Source organism: Fukomys damarensis, unplaced genomic scaffold (assembly GCF_012274545.1).
Source record: "Fukomys damarensis isolate Sample0158 unplaced genomic scaffold, DMR_v1.0_HiC HiC_scaffold_16, whole genome shotgun sequence".
Lineage (NCBI taxonomy): Eukaryota > Metazoa > Chordata > Mammalia > Rodentia > Bathyergidae > Fukomys > Fukomys damarensis.
In genome coordinates, this window is record NW_022900928.1 from 28,411,545 (window position 1) to 28,429,686 (window position 18,142).

The window sequence follows — 18,142 nt, forward strand, 5'->3', positions numbered from 1 at the left end:
ACACCCAAATCCCAGAAAAGGAAAGTCAGTTATTTACCCAGTGGAGAGTGTCTGTCCTTTCCAGGACCAGTCCCGCCACCATCCCTCTGCTGTTAGGACCCTGCTTCCTCATGAAGAGGCTGAGGCTCACCTATGATCATTGGCCCAGAAGCAGGGGGCAGAGGCATCTTCCTGACCTACAAGCTCAGAAGTCCCCTCTAGCACCTGCAGGCTCAGCCTGTGAATATGAGGCAGTGATGGTGAACCTTTTAGAGCGTTCAATGAAAAACACCCCACTGAGGTACACATGCCATAGGTTCGCCACCACTGGTCTAAGACATGAAATTCCAGGCCTCGTCCTTTGGCTTTAAACTTTTTCTATTTGCGTGTCTCATTTGTGACATCCCTAAAATTCAAAACTCCTTTCCTCAACCTCCTACCCTATTCCATGTCCCAAATGAAGTTGATCTTCTAGCTTTATCCTCATTCCCTGTCCTAAAGGAGCAGTGAGGCACTGTCTAGCAGACCCCAGAATCTGAATTCATAAGAGAGACCCAAATGATTCTTATTCAGGAACCCATCTATTACACAGCCAGGGGAACACTGAGATCGGCAATAGAGGAAGGATGATACTGGCCCTTGGCCCTGGCCTCCGTTTCACTTTAATGGGTCACCTTGTCCTTTTGCAGGTGGGTAACACAGCATTGATTGTGTTTGTGAGCTATTTCGGCAGCCGAGTGCACCGGCCCCGCATGATTGGCTATGGGGCTGTCCTGGTGGCCCTGGCAGGGCTACTCATGAGTCTCCCGCACTTCATCTCGGAGCGATACCACTATGACCACACCAGCTCTGGTAAGAACCTGAGGGGCTGGGCAGGAGACTGACACAAGGCTGCTCAGTCCTGTACACCAGCAACCCCCCGACAGGCCTGCAGGGGGCAAGATGGGTCCCACCTCCCAGGATACCTGCTAGTCCTCCCACCCTATCCCATCTCCCCAGCGCTATCTATGTGGATCTCTCTGACAGGCCTAAAGTGAGGAGTGGGAGGGCAATAGTCTGCTAGGCCTCTCTTGGTGAGAGCCTGTTCCTATGTCACTGTGGTTTCTTTGAGCTGAGTGTAAATTTTTAACACAATCTCCTTCAGGGCTTGGCATGTGATAGATCCTCAGGAAATGCTTGTAGAATAATAATAGTGCAACACACTACTTCCTGTGCCCCAGATATCATTCGAAGCACATTATGTGTGCTCATGCATTTAATCTTCACAAACAGCCAAGAGGTTGGTGAAAGAAAAATCAACTAATGAACAAACTTAAAAGATGAAAGAATTTTAGACAGGAGTAGTGAAACCCTGTTCATCCCAGTGAGAGTTTGGTGAGGGCCTACTTGACAGAAAGATATCTATCCCTTAGAGAATGACCCAAACAGCCTGAGGATTCACAGCCTGAGCATTCACTTCCCTCCTTCCCTCTCTCTCTCTCTCTTTTTTTTTTTTTTTTTTTTGCTACCAGAGATCAAACTTGGGTCCTTGTGCTAGCGAGGCGGGAGGCAGAACCACTGAGTTAAATCCTTGGCCCCCTTCCCTCTCCTTTACACTCTCCATGCAGGGATCTATCCATTCATCCAGTGATCTGTATAACAAACCTCTAATGCTGCTTACTCTGTGCCTGATCCCTCTCAGGAGGCCAGTCCTTCCCTTCAGGCAAATTAACACAAAACTCAGTGTGGCATTTGTTCAAAGCAGAAAGCAAGGGGTGAAAAGAGGCCAGGGAAGGAGCCTACACCCCAGCCCAATGTCAAGGAAGATGTGCCAGGGAGGAGGCCTGTTCAGGAGCTTCCTTCCTGCCTTACCTCCACATCAGTTCTCACCTCTGAAATGCTGAGACCAGGAGTAGGAAGATGAAACAGATATTGCCAGTAGAGCACAAGTTGGAGTCCAGCATGGGCATTTCTGCTAAAAGGTTGGGATGGAGACCCACGCCTTAGGGTCTGATAGGAGGGAGCTATTAGAACCCAGCCTGGGGGAAGGAGGCTTGCCGATGAAGAGAGATATAGGGCTGGCAAAGGGGTGTAGGAATTGCAATAAAGAGGCAGGGCAGGGGCAGGGCTGGAGAAGCAGACAAGCAGAATGTTTGTGAATGCAAAATTGTTATCTAGGCCTCAGTGAACAGTTGCCAAGATGACTGCTTGGAATGCGGAAAAATACCTCCAGTGTGTGTGAGTGTGGGTGTGTGTGTGAGACTGGGGATTGAACCACTGAACCCAGGGAGCACTGAGCTACATCCCACCTCTCTTTAATTTTATTTTTATTTTGAGACAGGATCTTACCAAGCTGCCCAACCTGACTCTGAACTTGCAATCCTCCCGCCTCACCCTCCAGGATAGCCAGGATTATAGGCATGAGTCCTCGTGTCCAGCACCTCCCCACATTTCTGTGCCCAGGATTTCTTCTTTTGCAGAAGTCCTTCTATGCAGGAACACATATTTCCTTCTTCCTCACCACCAACCACAAGTGCAGCCCTTTGCCAATCTGAGCCTCACATGGACTTGGAGTGGGTGAGGCTAGGTGATCGCTGAGACTCTGTCCTGCGCTGACGGTCCCAGCTGTTTCATTCAAAGCTCCATTATGTGCCAAGCCTTCTTAGAAGCACTAGGTCCCAGGTAGAAAAGGAGACATGATCTCTGGAATAATCACCGAATCCAGTGTCCGGTGGGCACTGAGCAGGGGCACCACTCACTTGACATTCAGAGCTCCGTGGGGCTGATTTCATCATTATTTCCTCACCAGTACAGACACCGAAGCTCAGAGAGCGAGGAGCTTCTCCAGGCCCAGAGCGGGTAGAACTATTCCTGGAGCCCTGCTCCGAACTGCTGAATTATCCTGCTTCTGAACTGCTCATCTATAAAGAACACAGGTTCTAGGAGATCCCTTTGGGAGGTGAAGATCAGAGGGCTGAGGGTCTCTGCCCAGTCACACAGGGAGGCCCAGAAAGCCTCCACTGAAGGCTAGTCCTGAGTTCTTGACCACGGTTCACTGGCTCTTCCAGTCCAAGGGAGTGGCTCTTAGTGGCCCTAGATCCCACAAAGGGAGGGCCCTGGAGAGAAGGCTGCTTCTACACCCTCATTTGGGATAATAATAGTGTGATGGTCTCAAATTTGCTGACCAAATATTGGAGAGCTACAGGGCACAAACACCTGGTACTAAATTAAGAAACTTCTTTCTTGCCCTCTGCAACTGTGTCCTGGGCTGACACTTCTTCCTCCCCACAATGAATGAGCCTTCCAGCTCCCCTGCCTGGCCCACACACTTTGTGATCCAGCCATTCTGAACTTCTCATTCTACCAACCTGGGTTTGCCCATACTGTGACCTCTCCCAGGAATAACCCTCCCTCCCTCTCTTTTGGGAAAGCTTTGTTTGTTCTCCTGGACTGAGTTCAAACCCTACCCCCTTTGACCTCCCCACCCAAGAGCCACTATCACCATGAATTTATCAAATGCCTCTGCCAGAAAGGTGGCACAGGGCAGTTTAAGAGCAGAGCCTCGGGAGCCAGGCCTGGTGGTGCACACCTATAATCCCAGCACTCGGGAGACTGAGGCAGGACGATCGCTGTGAGTTCTAGACCACCCTGGGCTACATAGTGAGTTCCAGGTCAGTTTCAACTACAGAGTGAGACCCTGTCTCAAAAAAACAAAAAAACAAAAAACAAACAAACAAACAAAAAAAGCAGGGACTCTGAAGCCAGACTGCCTGGACAGCCAGTCTTGCCTCTTCCCTGGCTCATTGCCACCTGTTGGCACTGGTTTCCTCACCCATGAAACTGAGTAATGAGGAGACCTGTGCCCTAGCTTTGTTGGGGGAACAAATGATTCCTATCCATAGCACAGGATAGTCCTTTGAGTCTGGCAAGTGCTGTGTCTTGGCTCTGATCCTATTTGTGCTATGGTCTCTCAGAGGATATGTCACAGGACTTCAAGGCTTCCCTGTGTCTGCCTACAACCTCGGCCCCAGCCCCTGACTCCTCCAATGGCAGCTGCTCCAGCTACACAGAGGTCCGGCATGCGACCGTGGTGGGAGTCATGTTCGTGGCACAGACTCTACTCGGTGTGGGTGTGGTGCCCATTCAGCCCTTCGGTATCTCCTACATTGACGACTTTGCCCATCACAGCAACTCACCCCTCTACCTCGGTGAGGTGCCTCCCACCACTCAGGCTCTAGTGCTCAGGCCAGGCTTGGGTAGAAGGAAGAGAGGGCCAGGGTGGGGGCAGGAGACTGAGTCCCTAATCTCTACTCCAGCTGATTGGTAAAAGTCGGGAGAAGATTGGCTGCCAAAAACCTGCCAAGCAAAACCAGGGCTGGAGGTCCTGACCCAGGCTTTGTGTTGCAGGGATCCTGTTTGCTGTGACCATGATGGGGCCAGGTATGGCCTACGGGCTGGGCAGCCTCATGTTACGCCTCTATGTGGACATAGACCGGATGCCAGAAGGTAAGCTTCAAGACCGTGCTCTCATCCCTGCGTACACAGAGGCCAACTCACTGAGCACTGGCCTCACTGACACTGATCCAGGGAACCTAGGAGCACACTCTAGCAGCACCACCAACCTTGGACAAGCCCCTGACCCACTCTGGGCCTTGGCTTTCTTGCCCTCGAGATAATCTCTGTCTTGTCTCTCTCCCAAGGTTCTGGGCCGAATCCAGTAAGGTGACAGAGATAAATTGGAAAGTGCCAACCAATAAGGAGTGATGCTTGCTCTCACTACCATTATTACAAGCCTTCACCTTGTCACATAGCTGCCCTTCCACATCCCTCGAGCTCAGGCAGAACAGAGAAGATGATGGCACCCAAGGGACACCTGGAGTGGGACTTCCAGAGGGCACGTGCACTGGGGGACTTCAATGACCTCCTACTCCTGACCACCTCAGAATCCGGGAAACTGCTGGGGCTCCTTTTGGGAATAGTGTTCTCCCATCTAGCCAGTGGTCAGAACGAGCCAAGAGGTAGGGCTGGAGATTAGTCTGAAGGCAGCCAGGAGGAAGAGACTTGGGGATTTCAGAGCCCTGGAACCCACAGGAAGGAGAATCCCTGCTAGAACCTGTCACTGTGGCTTCTAGGCTGCCTGTTCCGACTCTGAGCCCCAGTTGTGTCTTCTGCCACTCAGAAGTCCTGACCCTTCCCTGGAGATTTTCTAGCAGGCCCTAGAAGCCTGGGGTGACAGCTGCGTGGCTGAATGAATGCTCCCCAGCTTTTGTCTATAGCCAGGACAGGCCTGGTTAGGTCTGTACAACAGTTGCTAGGGGAAGCCCTGATTTGTCTCTGTTCCTTCTAGAATGCTGACTATAGAACAAGACCTGGGCTTTGGTCACAACTGCTCTCTTCCCAGAAGGAAAAGTTTTGTGAGGCAGGGGTTTCCCAGGTTTCTGAGACACACTTTTGCTTGGAGGAAGTAGTGTGCCTGCTGCCCAAATTGGCATCATACTGGCAGCTCCAGTGGCAGATGTGGCATTTCAAGGGACCTATGAGCCATCTCTCGTGTCCTTTTTCTTTGAGGGGGATTTTATAGAGTGGACAGATCTTGCCCGCAGCAGGCACAGACCAGTGTGAGTGGAGGAAGAAGGGAGATATGTGTATGAGTTCTCCCCAGCTTGTTGAGGAGGAGGGACAGATAACAAGCAAGGAACAAATCAAGTCCTATCAGCGCAAAGCCACATGCAGATACACTTGCTGAGAGCCAACTGTGTGCCTTGGCCGCTGCCCAGAAACAGCTCAAGATCAAGCACCTTGGAAAGCAGCAGCTGGCTCTGGTGGTTGGCGTTGTCACGCATTTCTGTGTTTACACAGTATCTGTGGGTGCTATGGAGATTGGAGGAGGATGTCCCCACCTCCTCCCTGAGGCTTAAGAACTTTCATGAGAGATTTGTTCACTGCAGCCAGGAGTACATTAGAATAATTCAGTCCTAATTAACCCCAGATGGGGATCACAGTCACCTAGGTAATCTGTTAAAGGTACACGTTCCTTGGTCATCTTCCTATGGTCATTCTAAATAAGTCTTCAGTGGGGTCAGTAGCTTTGACAAGTACTCATGATTTTCACCAGCATGTGGTTCTGAGAACTAGCACAGCAGTGTTAACCATTATTTAACTTAGTAACGATAATTCTATTTAATAATAATAATCACAGTAGTAATAGAAGTGGAAAGAGAAAGAAAGAAAGAGGAGGAAGAAGAGAAGGAGCAAATGGCTATAGAATACATATTCTTCTACATGTTCTTTACATGTGTCGATCTCTGTTTCTCTCTGTGGATTTTAAAATTTTTAATAAAATTTCTTTTTTAGCTTCACATATACTAGTTTCTATAATTCGCATAACAATCTTATGATACAAAAACTACTGTCCCAGCTATTATTCCCAGAAAACCTATTAATTCTGTACCCATATTGCATAGAGAAAGATACTGAGACACAAAGAGATTAATGTAAGGGCCGGGGATTTAGCTCAGTGGTGGCATCACAAGCAAAGGTCCCAAGTTTGATCCCCTGTACAAAAAAAAGTTAGTAATGGAATAATCCAGACTCAGTAGTCCATGACCTTGAACATTATGCTACATTGCCTTAGAAACTAAAGAAGCTAAGGCCCAGAAAGGGTCAGAGATTTGCCCAAAGTCTCTTAAAACATAAAGAGAAGAGCCAAGAATTCAGGTCTCCTGCCCCCAGGCTGCCTCATGTCTCAGAGGCTAGTCCCAGGGTGGTGGTCTAGAAGAGACAGCCAACCGTGACCCTAACATCACCATCTTTTCTTCCTCCAGGTGGTGTCAGCCTGACCCCAAAGGACCCCCGGTGGGTGGGTGCCTGGTGGCTGGGCTTCCTCATCTCTGCTGGCATGGTGGCACTGGCTGCCAGCCCCTACTTCTTCTTCCCCAGGGAGATGCCCAAGGAGAAGCATGAGCTTCACTTCTGGCGAAAGGCACTGGCAGACACAGCCTCACCTGTCAGCAAGGTAGGACCTTCCGTGACCTGCCTCAGCCCAGGCTCCAGCCCTCATCCACTTGTCCTTCTTCATAATAACAAACATCATCCCTCTCCGGCCCTACGCATCACAGCTTACCAAGCTCGATCCTGTCTGGTCTCCTTTGCGTGCACCCAACAGTCCCGCATAGTGAATATCACCAGCCCCTTCCACAGCAAGGTCTAGGGCTTTATCTGTATTCGGTGGAAGGAACTGGCCCAGACGCATACAGCCAGCAAAGGGATGTGTTGATGAAAAGCCAGCCTTGCCTGAGTCCATGCCCCTCTGTGCTGATCATTCGTGAATTCTGAATGTGCAATAGAATGCTAAGAAGTAGAGGCTGTAGAGGGTGAGTCTGGGAGGGATTTGAGCTGGATTTGAGTGAGCGACATGGAAGGACAGAAAGTGGGGTGGGATTTCTAGGTGTAGAAAAGGCCTGGGCAAAGGCTGTGGCTGTAGAAGAGACACAAAGAGAAGGGGACAAACACACAGCGAGCAGCTCCTCTGGGCCTGGCCCCGGGCTGGACTCCAGAACGCAGTATGTGGTCCTTACTCTTCAAGATGCCTGGCCAATATTGAAGGCTGTCTCTGGGACCTGTCAAATGCCTGCTCAGCTCTCAGCATAGGTGAGCTTTCCTTAGAGGAGAACACCGAAGCCCACCTCGGTCGAGGGACTTGCCTGAGGTCACAAGGCTGGAGAGAGCAGGAGCTTGTGACCCTTGGGCAGGACAGGTGGTTCCAAGTTTTCCAGAAACTCACGAAAATATGAGGCCTGAAAAACAATATACTGACTCCAAATAAGAAAAGAAAATGACCCTCAAAATGTTTATTAAGTTTAATTTTATGTCATTGAGTCCACTTCATTAATTTTTCTTTAATGCTCATACACATTTCATTACACTCTAAAAATTTATGGATTAGATTCCTTCCTCTCCTAAGAATGGGAGGTGGCTGGTGGAAAACCACAATCATAAATTGTGTAATTCTAATTTCAATGGGACAATTTGTAAAACTCCTGTCAGATATTTTGCAACAAGGAGAATTCTATTTACTGTGGCATTTGAATACGTTAGAACAAGAAAGTTTGGGCCTGGGAGGAAGGGCTGAAGAGTTCTCTGACTAGAAAAGCTGGGGTTTGAGCCCAAGTCTGTCTGACTCCCTGCCCCAGCTGCCCTACAAAACCTCCCCACCGTACCCCACCCCACACCACCCAGGCTGGAGAGAGGGTGGACACAGACCAAGGAAAACCAACCAGAGGAAAGGCTTTAACCACTGGCTTCAGGATAGTGGCAGCCTGGAAGGAGGTGACAGATAAAGGACTGTGAAGAACAAAAGGCTGTGTAGAGAGAGGTGACAAGCAGCTCTGCAATGCAATGGGAAGACAGGAAGCAGTGCATTGGCCAGAAGGGGGTGCAGATGGACCCAAGCACTGCCTGGGAGTGGGACTGCTGGGACTGAGCTGGAACTGGATATACTGGTGTAGAGACAGGGGAAGCAGCAAGGGGAACAAACCAGTTTCAACAGCAGAAGACAGCCTGGAACCTCGCTCAGATTCTCTTTCCCGGTTCTGCCTACCTCAGACAAAAATCTGGAGGACAAAACTCTGGAATTCCTGGAACTCGGGGAAGAGTCCTTGGAAGTGGGGTAAACTCAGAGGAAGATGTGAGGCTGGGTTGCTGGGCTGCTGGTTGCAGATGCACGCTGTGTTGGGCCCCACCTCTGAGCAGAGAGGAACAGTGGTGGTAGTGGAATGGATAGATGGAAGGCACAAGGTTGGGGCGAGCGAGTGTCTGTACTGGGCCCTGTCACATTTCAGCTATGTGACCTTGAGCAGAAGTCACTTCCCCATTCTGCACTATCTTATAAGGCGCAGAGGTTGGATTACTGGAGCGATGCTCTGTTCGCCTCAGAATCTGAGAATGCGTAATTCCCAAGTCAAAGCTGCTGTGACTTGGGAGTCAGAGTTTGCGAGCTGAGTGCTGTGATGTCTTGAAACGCTGGCTCCCCGGCTGTGAACCTGTCTGGCTGTCTGCATTTATGCTGTCGGCACAATGGGGATATGGGGAATGGGGAGGGTAGGGGGTGAGAGGTTCTTAAAAAAGAACTGGAGACTGAGAACATGACGATCTGCTTCCAGTCACTCTCAGGCAATAAATATTGATGTGGGAGGAATCACTCCGCATCTCCTTGAGGCTGCCTTGGCTGGGCTGCTTGCAGGAATGCCGGCTGGCTTGGCCCACAAGGGCCACTGATGGGGCCCAGCATAGATCAAGGGGATAGGCCAAGCCAGGCAGAAGTGGCTGCCAGAAATTCCAGGTCCCCATATAAGGGATGTGCATTTTCTGCCAAGAGAGAGAATGGGCAGGGGGGAGAGGGTGAAAGAGGAATGTTTTAGAAATCCCTTCCAGCACTTCTCCCAGGCTTAGGGTTCAAGTACCCCGCCCCCAGATACCCTCCTACCTAGAAGTATGCAATTTTTAAAGGTATTCAGGAGATGGTGGTAAATGATATAAGGATTACTGTATGTGACCTGGAGAGGGTCTTGGACCTCGGTCTCCCAATCTGTACTATGGGCAGTAGGTTGGACACAGTCTGCCAGCTGTGGCACATATAGTGGCTTTGTGTTTCTGAACTTTTTCACAGGGGAAATGAGTAATGCATCCTACACTGCCCATGCCAAAGAGCTCTGAGGTAGTAAAGAAAAGCAACAGGCACGGGGAGAGAGAGAGAGAGAGGCACAGTTCAGGTTGTTGCTGTGCCTGGGACCGTGGGATTCTGTGCCTGAGGGCTCTGTGGAGAAAAGATGGCCTCTTAGGGGCTCCCTGACAGATCCCCTGTCCCCATTCAGCCAGCACTTCCTGTGCTCCCTGGTCCTTCTCAGAACCTGTGGTCCGGCCAGCTGCTCACCAGCAGACAAGGCTCTTGCATTAGGGACACAGGTCCAGCCCAGCCTCTGGACATCACTAGGCTCTGTGACCTTCACTTGGGTCATATTTACCAGGAGGCTATTTGTCTGTTATTTCTGTGATGCCTCTGAGAGTTTGGGATTCTAATATACACACACTGTTTTAAAGTTCTGTGTTCCTAATAGTTGGAGACCTGAAGTACTTCTATTCTATTATTTTGAGGCTCTATGACTGAAATAGTTTATGATACTCCAAATCCACATTACTCAATGGCTACAATTTTGGCTAAGAGTCTATAAGCCCAGGATAAGGCCCATTGCCTCCCCATGTCTTCAGTGTTACTTTGGAAGAACTGTCAGGGCTGAGGAACGGTATCGGGAGGTGGCAAGGATCCTTAAAAGCCAAGACTTAAGGGCAGTCCGTTGGAATCTGCCCATACACCCTGGGACTTTTGTGGGACTTTTGTGCTCCCACTGTAGCCCAGGCAACCTGTATTCCAAGGTGATACAGGCCTTACTTTCCTCTTACTCCCCCTGGCAGGCCCTGCCTCTAGTCTCCTTCCAGCCAGTCTAGGAGCCCTTTGTGTCTTTCCCTGTGCCCTGCAGTCCAGGGCTGCCACTCTAAGGTTGTACAGATGAAGGGACTGAGGCCCAGAGACTCAGTGATGTGTCCAGAGCTAGGTGGCCTTTGCACTTGTCTGTACAAGGCCAGGTTATAACCCCAAAGGGCTGATAAGAGGCCTCCCCCTGACTGGGTTATGTGGGGCTTCCAGGTACATCAGGGCCCCTTTGTAATATGCTTTAGGGTTTTCAAACTACAGAACTGCAAGGGTGCTATCATAGGGAGTATAAGGGGCATCTCTGAGAAGAGCTGAGGATCTTCTACCCCCCAGCCCTCACACACACACTCCAATCAGAGTAGCTGTACCTTTATGCATTCTTATATACCGGTCTTTCAGTCTTTTGGTTTTCCTGTGTTCATTTCAGGCCTTACAGAGTTTTACTCCAAGCTACAACTCCAGCCCCCTGTCTGTCTTTAGAACAAGATTGCAAATAGGGAACAGATTCTGTTACTTAAAATCAGCTAATCGAGTCCAGTACCTCCCTGTAACAGAGAAAAACACTGACGCTAAAGAAGACACAGGAGAGGTAGCTGATCTGGTCCCCGGGACACATGCAAGTTTTCTCCATGTTTGAGTCATGCTGCAGTGGTAGGCAGGGAGGGAGTAGATACATGGTGTCTGTACCAAACTGGCCCAGCTCTGCCACTTAATAACTGAAATATGTAAAATGGCATAAGCATGACATCTACAACTTGGAGTTTTTGTAAGAATGCAATAAGGCAAATCGTGGATAGATGGTTCAGTGTCCCATGTATAGGCTCAGCGAACAGAAGCACTTATTTTTAGCCCCTTTCTTTGATCAGGCCAGGTCTTAAGAGAAGAAAAATTGTTTTCCCCTCAAATGTTCTTTTTTAAAGCTTCTCTTTTTCTTTTAAATTTTTAAAAAAATTTTTTCAAATTTATTTTTGGCAAGTTAAAAATTGAACATGTTTATGGTGTAACAAACGTGGTTTTGGTATAGACATGCATTGTGGAGTGGCTGAATCAAGCCATTTAAAGTATGCATTACTTTACATACTTATAATTTAAATATCATTTAAGCTGAAAACCCTTAAAATCTACTCTCCCAGCAGTTTTCAAGCATACAATATCTGGTTAGTACTATAGTCACCATGGTGTACAGTAGACCCCTTAATTTATTCCTTCTGTCTGCATGATATTTTGTGTCCTTTGATCAACAACTCCTCGACCCTCTCTCCCCAGCCCCTGGCACCCTCTGTTCGACTCTCTGCTTCTCTGATTTCCACTTTCTTAGACTTCACATATAAATGTGATCATGTGGTATTTGCTTTTCTGTGCCTGGTTTGTTTCACTTAATAATGTGCTCCAGGTTTATGTCGTCACAAGTGACAGGTTTCCCTCTTTTTTATATCCCTACAAACACCGTGCAAGGGTTCCTGTCAGGCTTTATAAATGGATGTGTTCCCCTCATCCAGAGCCTCATGTACTCATAGGGGGTTTGGGGAGGTGACTGTGTTGTACACCAGTTCCTTCAGAAATGGCTCCCCCATCAAAAATATTCCAGGTCCTTCTTTCCTCAAACAAAGAATTGGAGGAGACAAACCAAAAGCAGTGCCAAAAGTTTATTTGAAAAGTGAGGGGTAAAGGGATAAGGGAAGAACTAGCTTTTTACAATGAACCTGGGCCAAACAAACAGAAAGGAAAGGGTAAAAGCAAAAATAAAAGAGCACTCTGTGCCTATGCAGAGTGGGCTACCGTGAGGCATCATCATAGTGGGCTCCTCATGGTGTTTCATCTCTTTTATGCCATCCACATCTCATGGGAGCCCATGAGAAGTTTTGCATACGGGGGCCTGGGAATTATTTGGCACCGTCCTGAGATCTTGTAATTGACAGGTAAGGTACTACTTCTCCAGCCAGCTTTGCCACACCCTACCTTCTGTATCAACTGGAGCCATGCAAGCGTGATACTTACTAGTGGATTACTTCACTGATGAGTTTATTGCTAAATGTGATGTTGGAGAGTGAAACCTGGTCAGAGGAGGTGGGTCACTGGCAGCACGGCCTGGAGATGTCTATCTCCCTCTTTCCTCCCTTGATATATCTCTCTCTCTCTGCCTCCTGCTGCTCTGCTATACACTGTTTTCTCCTCTGCCATGCTGCCCTGCCTTGGAGCCAGCAGACTATTGACTTAAACCTCTCCAAACTGTGAGGCAAAATAAACCTTTCCTTCTTTAAGCTTTTGGGGTGAAGTACTGTGTCTCGGCAACAAAAATGTAACTAAGAGCTTCCTTTCTTCTGAATTCTCTCTAGCACTTGTTGTCTTTAATCTTCTTCTATTATAGCTGCTCTAATTAGAGTGAGGTGATACGTCATTGTGGTTCTTGTTTGCCTTTCTGTATCTTTCTTCCACTATACTCCAGAAACAGTTGGATAATACTATCCTCAAATGTGGGATAGTATCAGCAAAATAGTAGGAATTAGGTGAATATTTATTACCATCTCCGTGCCATGACTGTTCTAAGACCTTTGTACGGATTATCTCATATAATCTTCCTAATGTACCTATACAGCAGATGTGGCTATTACAGAGTTACAAAGAAATTAAGCAACCAGGTCACAATGCTAGTCAATGGCAGAGCTGAGATTCATTCTCAGGAAAATCCATAGCAGGACCTGTGCTAAATCAATTAATCAGGAAAAATAAATAAATAAGAACAAAAGACTAGTAGAATACGTGGGCTGTAAAAATTAATTTAGTTGTCATGGTTAAGCCACTTATTTGGTCTGAGCTCTCTGATAGCCGTGGGGAAAAGAAGAATAGCCAATTGCATGATTTTGTTGAAAGATGGCTGGAAATGTGGTTCATTCTTCACAGAAGCTCAAATCTCCAGACACTCTGCTAAAACTCTCTGCACAGATAACCCTATCCTTGTGGCTGCTTCCCAGGCAGTATGAGATAGAAGCTGAAAGTTCTACGTTACCCTCCAGAATCCACCCTGGCTCTGTGGGATTGGGAACGCAGCCCCAGGGCAGTGTCCTTTAAGAACTCAGCTCCCCAAGGACAGCTCTAGGATTTCTAGAGGCCCACCAGCCAGTAAGGCCTTATATGTAGGATCGCAGTAGTCAGCACAGAGTCCCAAGAGGGGAAGTTCTAGCAGCCCCCAGCCCAGGGCTGCTGACCTGGGCAAACCGCAGTCCAGATGGGTCAGGACATTTCAAGCCCTGCTCTGAACAGAAAACACAATATTTCCTGTTTCTGGAAGCTGCTATTAGTCAGCAGTCCTCAAAACAGATGAGGGATAAGAGCAGGAAACCTACTGAGAATACAGGGGACAGGAGCTAGGGACAGTTCATTCTCCTGATACCACAGAATAAAGCTCCATTCCCTTAGTCTGGTTCTAAACCTCAAAGTTCTGGTTCCAGCCCATCTTTTGCTCCAGTTGCTGCCCTGGTAAACAAAACACTTGCTATAGTCAGGTCAGTGTCCCCTGCCAGCCCCCAGTGACCAACTCATTCACTCATACTATGTTTGTGCTTCAAATCGTCTCTCCCTTCCTGCCTCCTGAAAATCCCAGCCTCACTCCTTCCTGCCTGCTTTCCCAATCCCCAGTTCCTGCAGTCTGTCCCTTTCCTCCTGTCCCCAAATCCCTTGCTCTCTTTCATAGTTTAAGACAGAGAACTTGGCCTCGAGAGCCTGCTCTGCCAGTAACTCCCAGGGGGCATTTCCACCTTGGGCCCTTAGTTTCCTGCCTATGAAGTATATGTGGTAAGGGTGCCTGCACGAGACGGACTGTTGTGAAAATTAAATGACATGCTGGGTGCGTGTGAAAGGGAAGTGTCAACCTTTTAAGGACGTACAAGTGGGAGCAAATAACATTGCAGTCGTGTTTATGTTTACCTGGGAACAAGGAACTCACAAGATTCTGCTTGTCTCTCAAGGGTGAGCTCTCGAGCCACTCCCTGATAAGAAATGTTGGGAAATTATCAGTCTGCCTCCAGCCTCCCCTATGTTGCCCCTGGTACAGCACGTCAATGCCAACACCCTCTCCTTCATCCTCCCAGGCCTCCTACCCACTGTGACTCCCCTCTCTGGCCTCTGTCCCATGGCTTAGATGAGGAGACTCACTGATTCTCTTTTAAGGCAGCACAGCCAAAGAAATATTACATGAACCGCATAAGTAATTCTACATTTTCTAGTAGGCACACTCAAAAGGAAAAGAAATTCATTTTAATTATATATTTTATTTAATTCACTATTTCTAAAAGTCTAATGTTGGCATGTTATTAATATTTAACAATTAATAAGGAAATATTTTGGCATTTATTATACTTAAGTCATCAGAATACAAGGTATGCTTTACACTTTCGACGTGTGTCAGTTGGTACTCTCACCTTTTGGTCACAGGTGTCTGCTGCTCTGGGTAGTGTGGCCCCGTGGTATAAATGAATAACAGACCCAGCTGCCTTGCCCAAAGATAAATGGCGAGATTCCAGGCCCCTTCGAATCTAAGGTGCCTCTTAACTCTGTCTGCTCTTCGGGTCCCCAGGGCTTAGTGGATAAAGCATGAGTTTTCTAGGGGGACAAGCTTGAGCTTCGGATCTCAGTTCTGCCACTTTTCCAGATGTGTGATTTTTGAGAAGTTGCCTATCTCAGAATTTGTTTGCTCGAGAGTAAAGAAACATACAACTCCCCCCTAACAGGCTTATGGATATGTGGGGCTGGAGCCCACATGTGCCCTGGAAGGGCCCGGAATCTCCTTTCTGCAAGCTCCCCGGGGCACTCTGTTAACTTTGTCTGTCTTTAAGCACTTGGGTCCCAGACCGCCCCCCAGCTTCGGTGTGGTAGCATCTCCTCTTGCTGTCCTCATTTTTCTTCCAAGAGCTTGGCATTAACCTTAGCCAACCCTGTTTAGTGTCATCTCTTGCTCTCCCTCTTTTAATAGATATTTATCTGATACCTATGATTTTGCCCGACTCTGAGCTGAGCACCTGGGTTTCAACAGAGAATGAGATCCAGTAAGTATAATATTCCTCCTTTTGCAGAGCTCAGGGTCCAACAGGGAAGATAGACATGGAGTAAGGTTTGACTGAGACGTAGATGTATATAAAATAGTTTCTTTGTTTTCTATAAAGAACAATTTAGTTTCTACTCTGAATGCCCATCCCATTAGATCATCCAGGAGCTCAACTTCTGCCTTTCTCACCGAGGTGAAGCAAAGGCCCTGAGGTCTTACCTAGTTCTCAGGTACAGGATGGCCTTACCCTCACCCAGAAGTTATTATCATCAGCCCTCCTTGGCGATGCCTCCTTAGTGATGCCCACCTGTCATCCTGGCCAAGTGGTGTCCCTTAGCATGCTTGTGGCAGAGATGTCTTGGTGTAGCTGGGAACACCAGAGCCCTGCCTTCTTGGGCCGGTCTGTAGCCTGCCCTGTCTCCGTCTGAACAATGCATTAAGTACATGAGGCAAGTGCCTAGTGCCTTCACTTCTTTTTCGCGCTAGTAGGTATTCTCTGCTCTTGTTTTTTCATTAGTATGTATTTAAGATAGGTGATGCATGCCTTTATTGTGAGAAGTTGGTATACACACATATCACATCTTAGTCCTTTATATTTATCACTCTTCTCCTCTCTGCCCTCTTCTCCCATCTCTAAATCCCCTTCCAATCTGTAAAAGGTCCACTTCCCTATTTCCTATCATCTATGTTTTATTTTGCTCTTTAAATTATTTATGCTTTGGCTTTCTCATGTAAAAGAAATACCATTTGACATTTAACCTTCTATGTGGGATCTTTTCACTTAGCATTATGGTTCCAAGGTGCATCCATTTTCCTACATATGACTCAAATTTATCCTTCTTTATGACTGCATAGTACTCCGCTGTGTATATACACCACATTATTCATGCATCTGTTGACAGTCATATAGGATGTCTCCAAGACTTAGCTGTTTGTGACCTGTACTGTTATAAACATGAGTATACATGTATCACCATTATATGGTGTTTTTAACTCTTTCAGGAAGATACCCGGAAGAGATATAGCTAGGTTGAATAAATTTTCTTTTAGTTGTTGAAGGACTCTCCATACTGATTTCTATATGGATATATCATTTTATATTCCCAACAAAAATTTAGAAGGGTTCTTTTTTCCTACAACTTCATTAACATTTCCTGTTTTTTGAGTTCATGATGATAGCCATTCTAGGGCTGGGGATTTAGCTCAGTGGTGCCACGACCTACCTCACAAGCACAAGGTCCTGAGTTCAATCCATGGTACCAAAAAAAAAAAAAAATCAATCGATAAAAAACAGAGTCATTCCTTCTAGACAAAGGTAGAACCTCGGTGTTGTTTTGACTTGCATTTTTCTAGTAGCCAAAGGTGCTGAACATTTTTTCATGTACTTATTGGCCATTTGAACTTCTGAGAAGTGTCTATTCATTTCAGCTGCCCATTTTTTTGATTGAGTCTTTTTTGGGGAGCGTTTCCTTTTTTCAGTTCTTTGCATTTTCCAGATATTAATCAAGTCATTCCTTCTAGACAAAGGTAGAACCTCGGTGTTGTTTTGACTTGCATTTTTCTAGTAGCCAAAGGTGCTGAACATTTTTTCATGTACTTATTGGCCATTTGAACTTCTGAGAAGTGTCTATTCATTTCAGCTGCCCATTTTTTTGATTGAGTCTTTTTTGGGGAGCGTTTCCTTTTTTCAGTTCTTTGCATTTTCCAGATATTAATCCTCCATTTGAGGAACAGCTAGAAAAAATTTTTCCATCTCTGGAGATTGTCTTTTCTCTCCATTTCTTCCTTTTCTGTGCAGAAGCTTTTTAATGTAACATGGTCCCCTTTGCTGATTTTGATGTTATTTCTTGTGCAATTGGGATTCTGTTCAGAAAGTCTTTGCCTATGCCCTTGTCTTCAAGAATTTTACTGATTTTATCTTCCAGAAGATTCAGCGTTTCTGTTTTAATATCTAGATCTTTGATACTTTTTATTATTTCCTACCTTCTTTTTGACACCCAGAAAATGATGGTTGTGACCATGTATGCAAGCCTTCTTTTCCTCAGAAGCTCCCTCAGGAGCCACCCTTACCTCCCTGAGGAGGCCATCTTTACCTGGGTGGAGGAATGCACTCCAGTGACCACAGGTGTCCTCACACTGTGGGCCCAGAGATGAACACATCCTCTAGATGTGGCCTGACTTTTTCTGGAGGAGGAGAGGGGCTGTTGTTTCTTACCCTCTCCCAACTTCCTTCCTGTCCTAGTGGACAGGAAAGAACAGGACAGGCCTGGAGGGCCACACCACCCCACCTTTTTGGAGGTTTCTGCTCCAAGTGATGACTGTCATGAGTGCCATAATAGCTAAAGACAGAGGCATAGGAGCCATCATGTTGGGGGTAAGAGTGGTAAAGGTGCTGCCGATGGTGACAATGACACTGATGGTGATGGGAGTGATGGGATAGGTCTCAGATGGTAGCGGTAATAGTGACATCCATAATGACGGAGGGAATGGAGATACTGTTGGTGACAGGGAGGATAATGGTGGTAGGATTAGGAGTGGAGGGTACTCCTAGTGACATGGGTGGTGATAGTGGCAGTGGTGATGGAGATGAGGTTGGTGACACTGATATTAGTGAAGACACAAGTGCAGATAATGGTGATGCTACAGACAGTGGC

The 18,142-nt window shown here is 47.3% G+C and overlaps 1 protein-coding gene across 9 annotated transcripts in view; it reads left to right on the forward strand.

Moving 5' to 3' along the window:
* Positions 1-18,142, forward strand: part of Slco2b1 (solute carrier organic anion transporter family member 2B1) — a 48,522-nt gene that overhangs the window by 15,325 nt on the left and 15,055 nt on the right. For 8 of the 9 annotated variants that reach the window (XM_033764222.1, XM_010603296.2, XM_010603293.3 and 5 more), the window contains 4 exons: positions 669-831; positions 3,933-4,166; positions 4,366-4,464; positions 6,783-6,973. In XM_033764222.1, coding sequence (XP_033620113.1) covers positions 669-831; positions 3,933-4,166; positions 4,366-4,464; positions 6,783-6,973 — 687 coding nt within the window. The remainder of the gene's footprint in view (positions 1-668; positions 832-3,932; positions 4,167-4,365; positions 4,465-6,782; positions 6,974-18,142) is intronic. The other variant, XM_033764220.1, reaches the window with a different exon arrangement.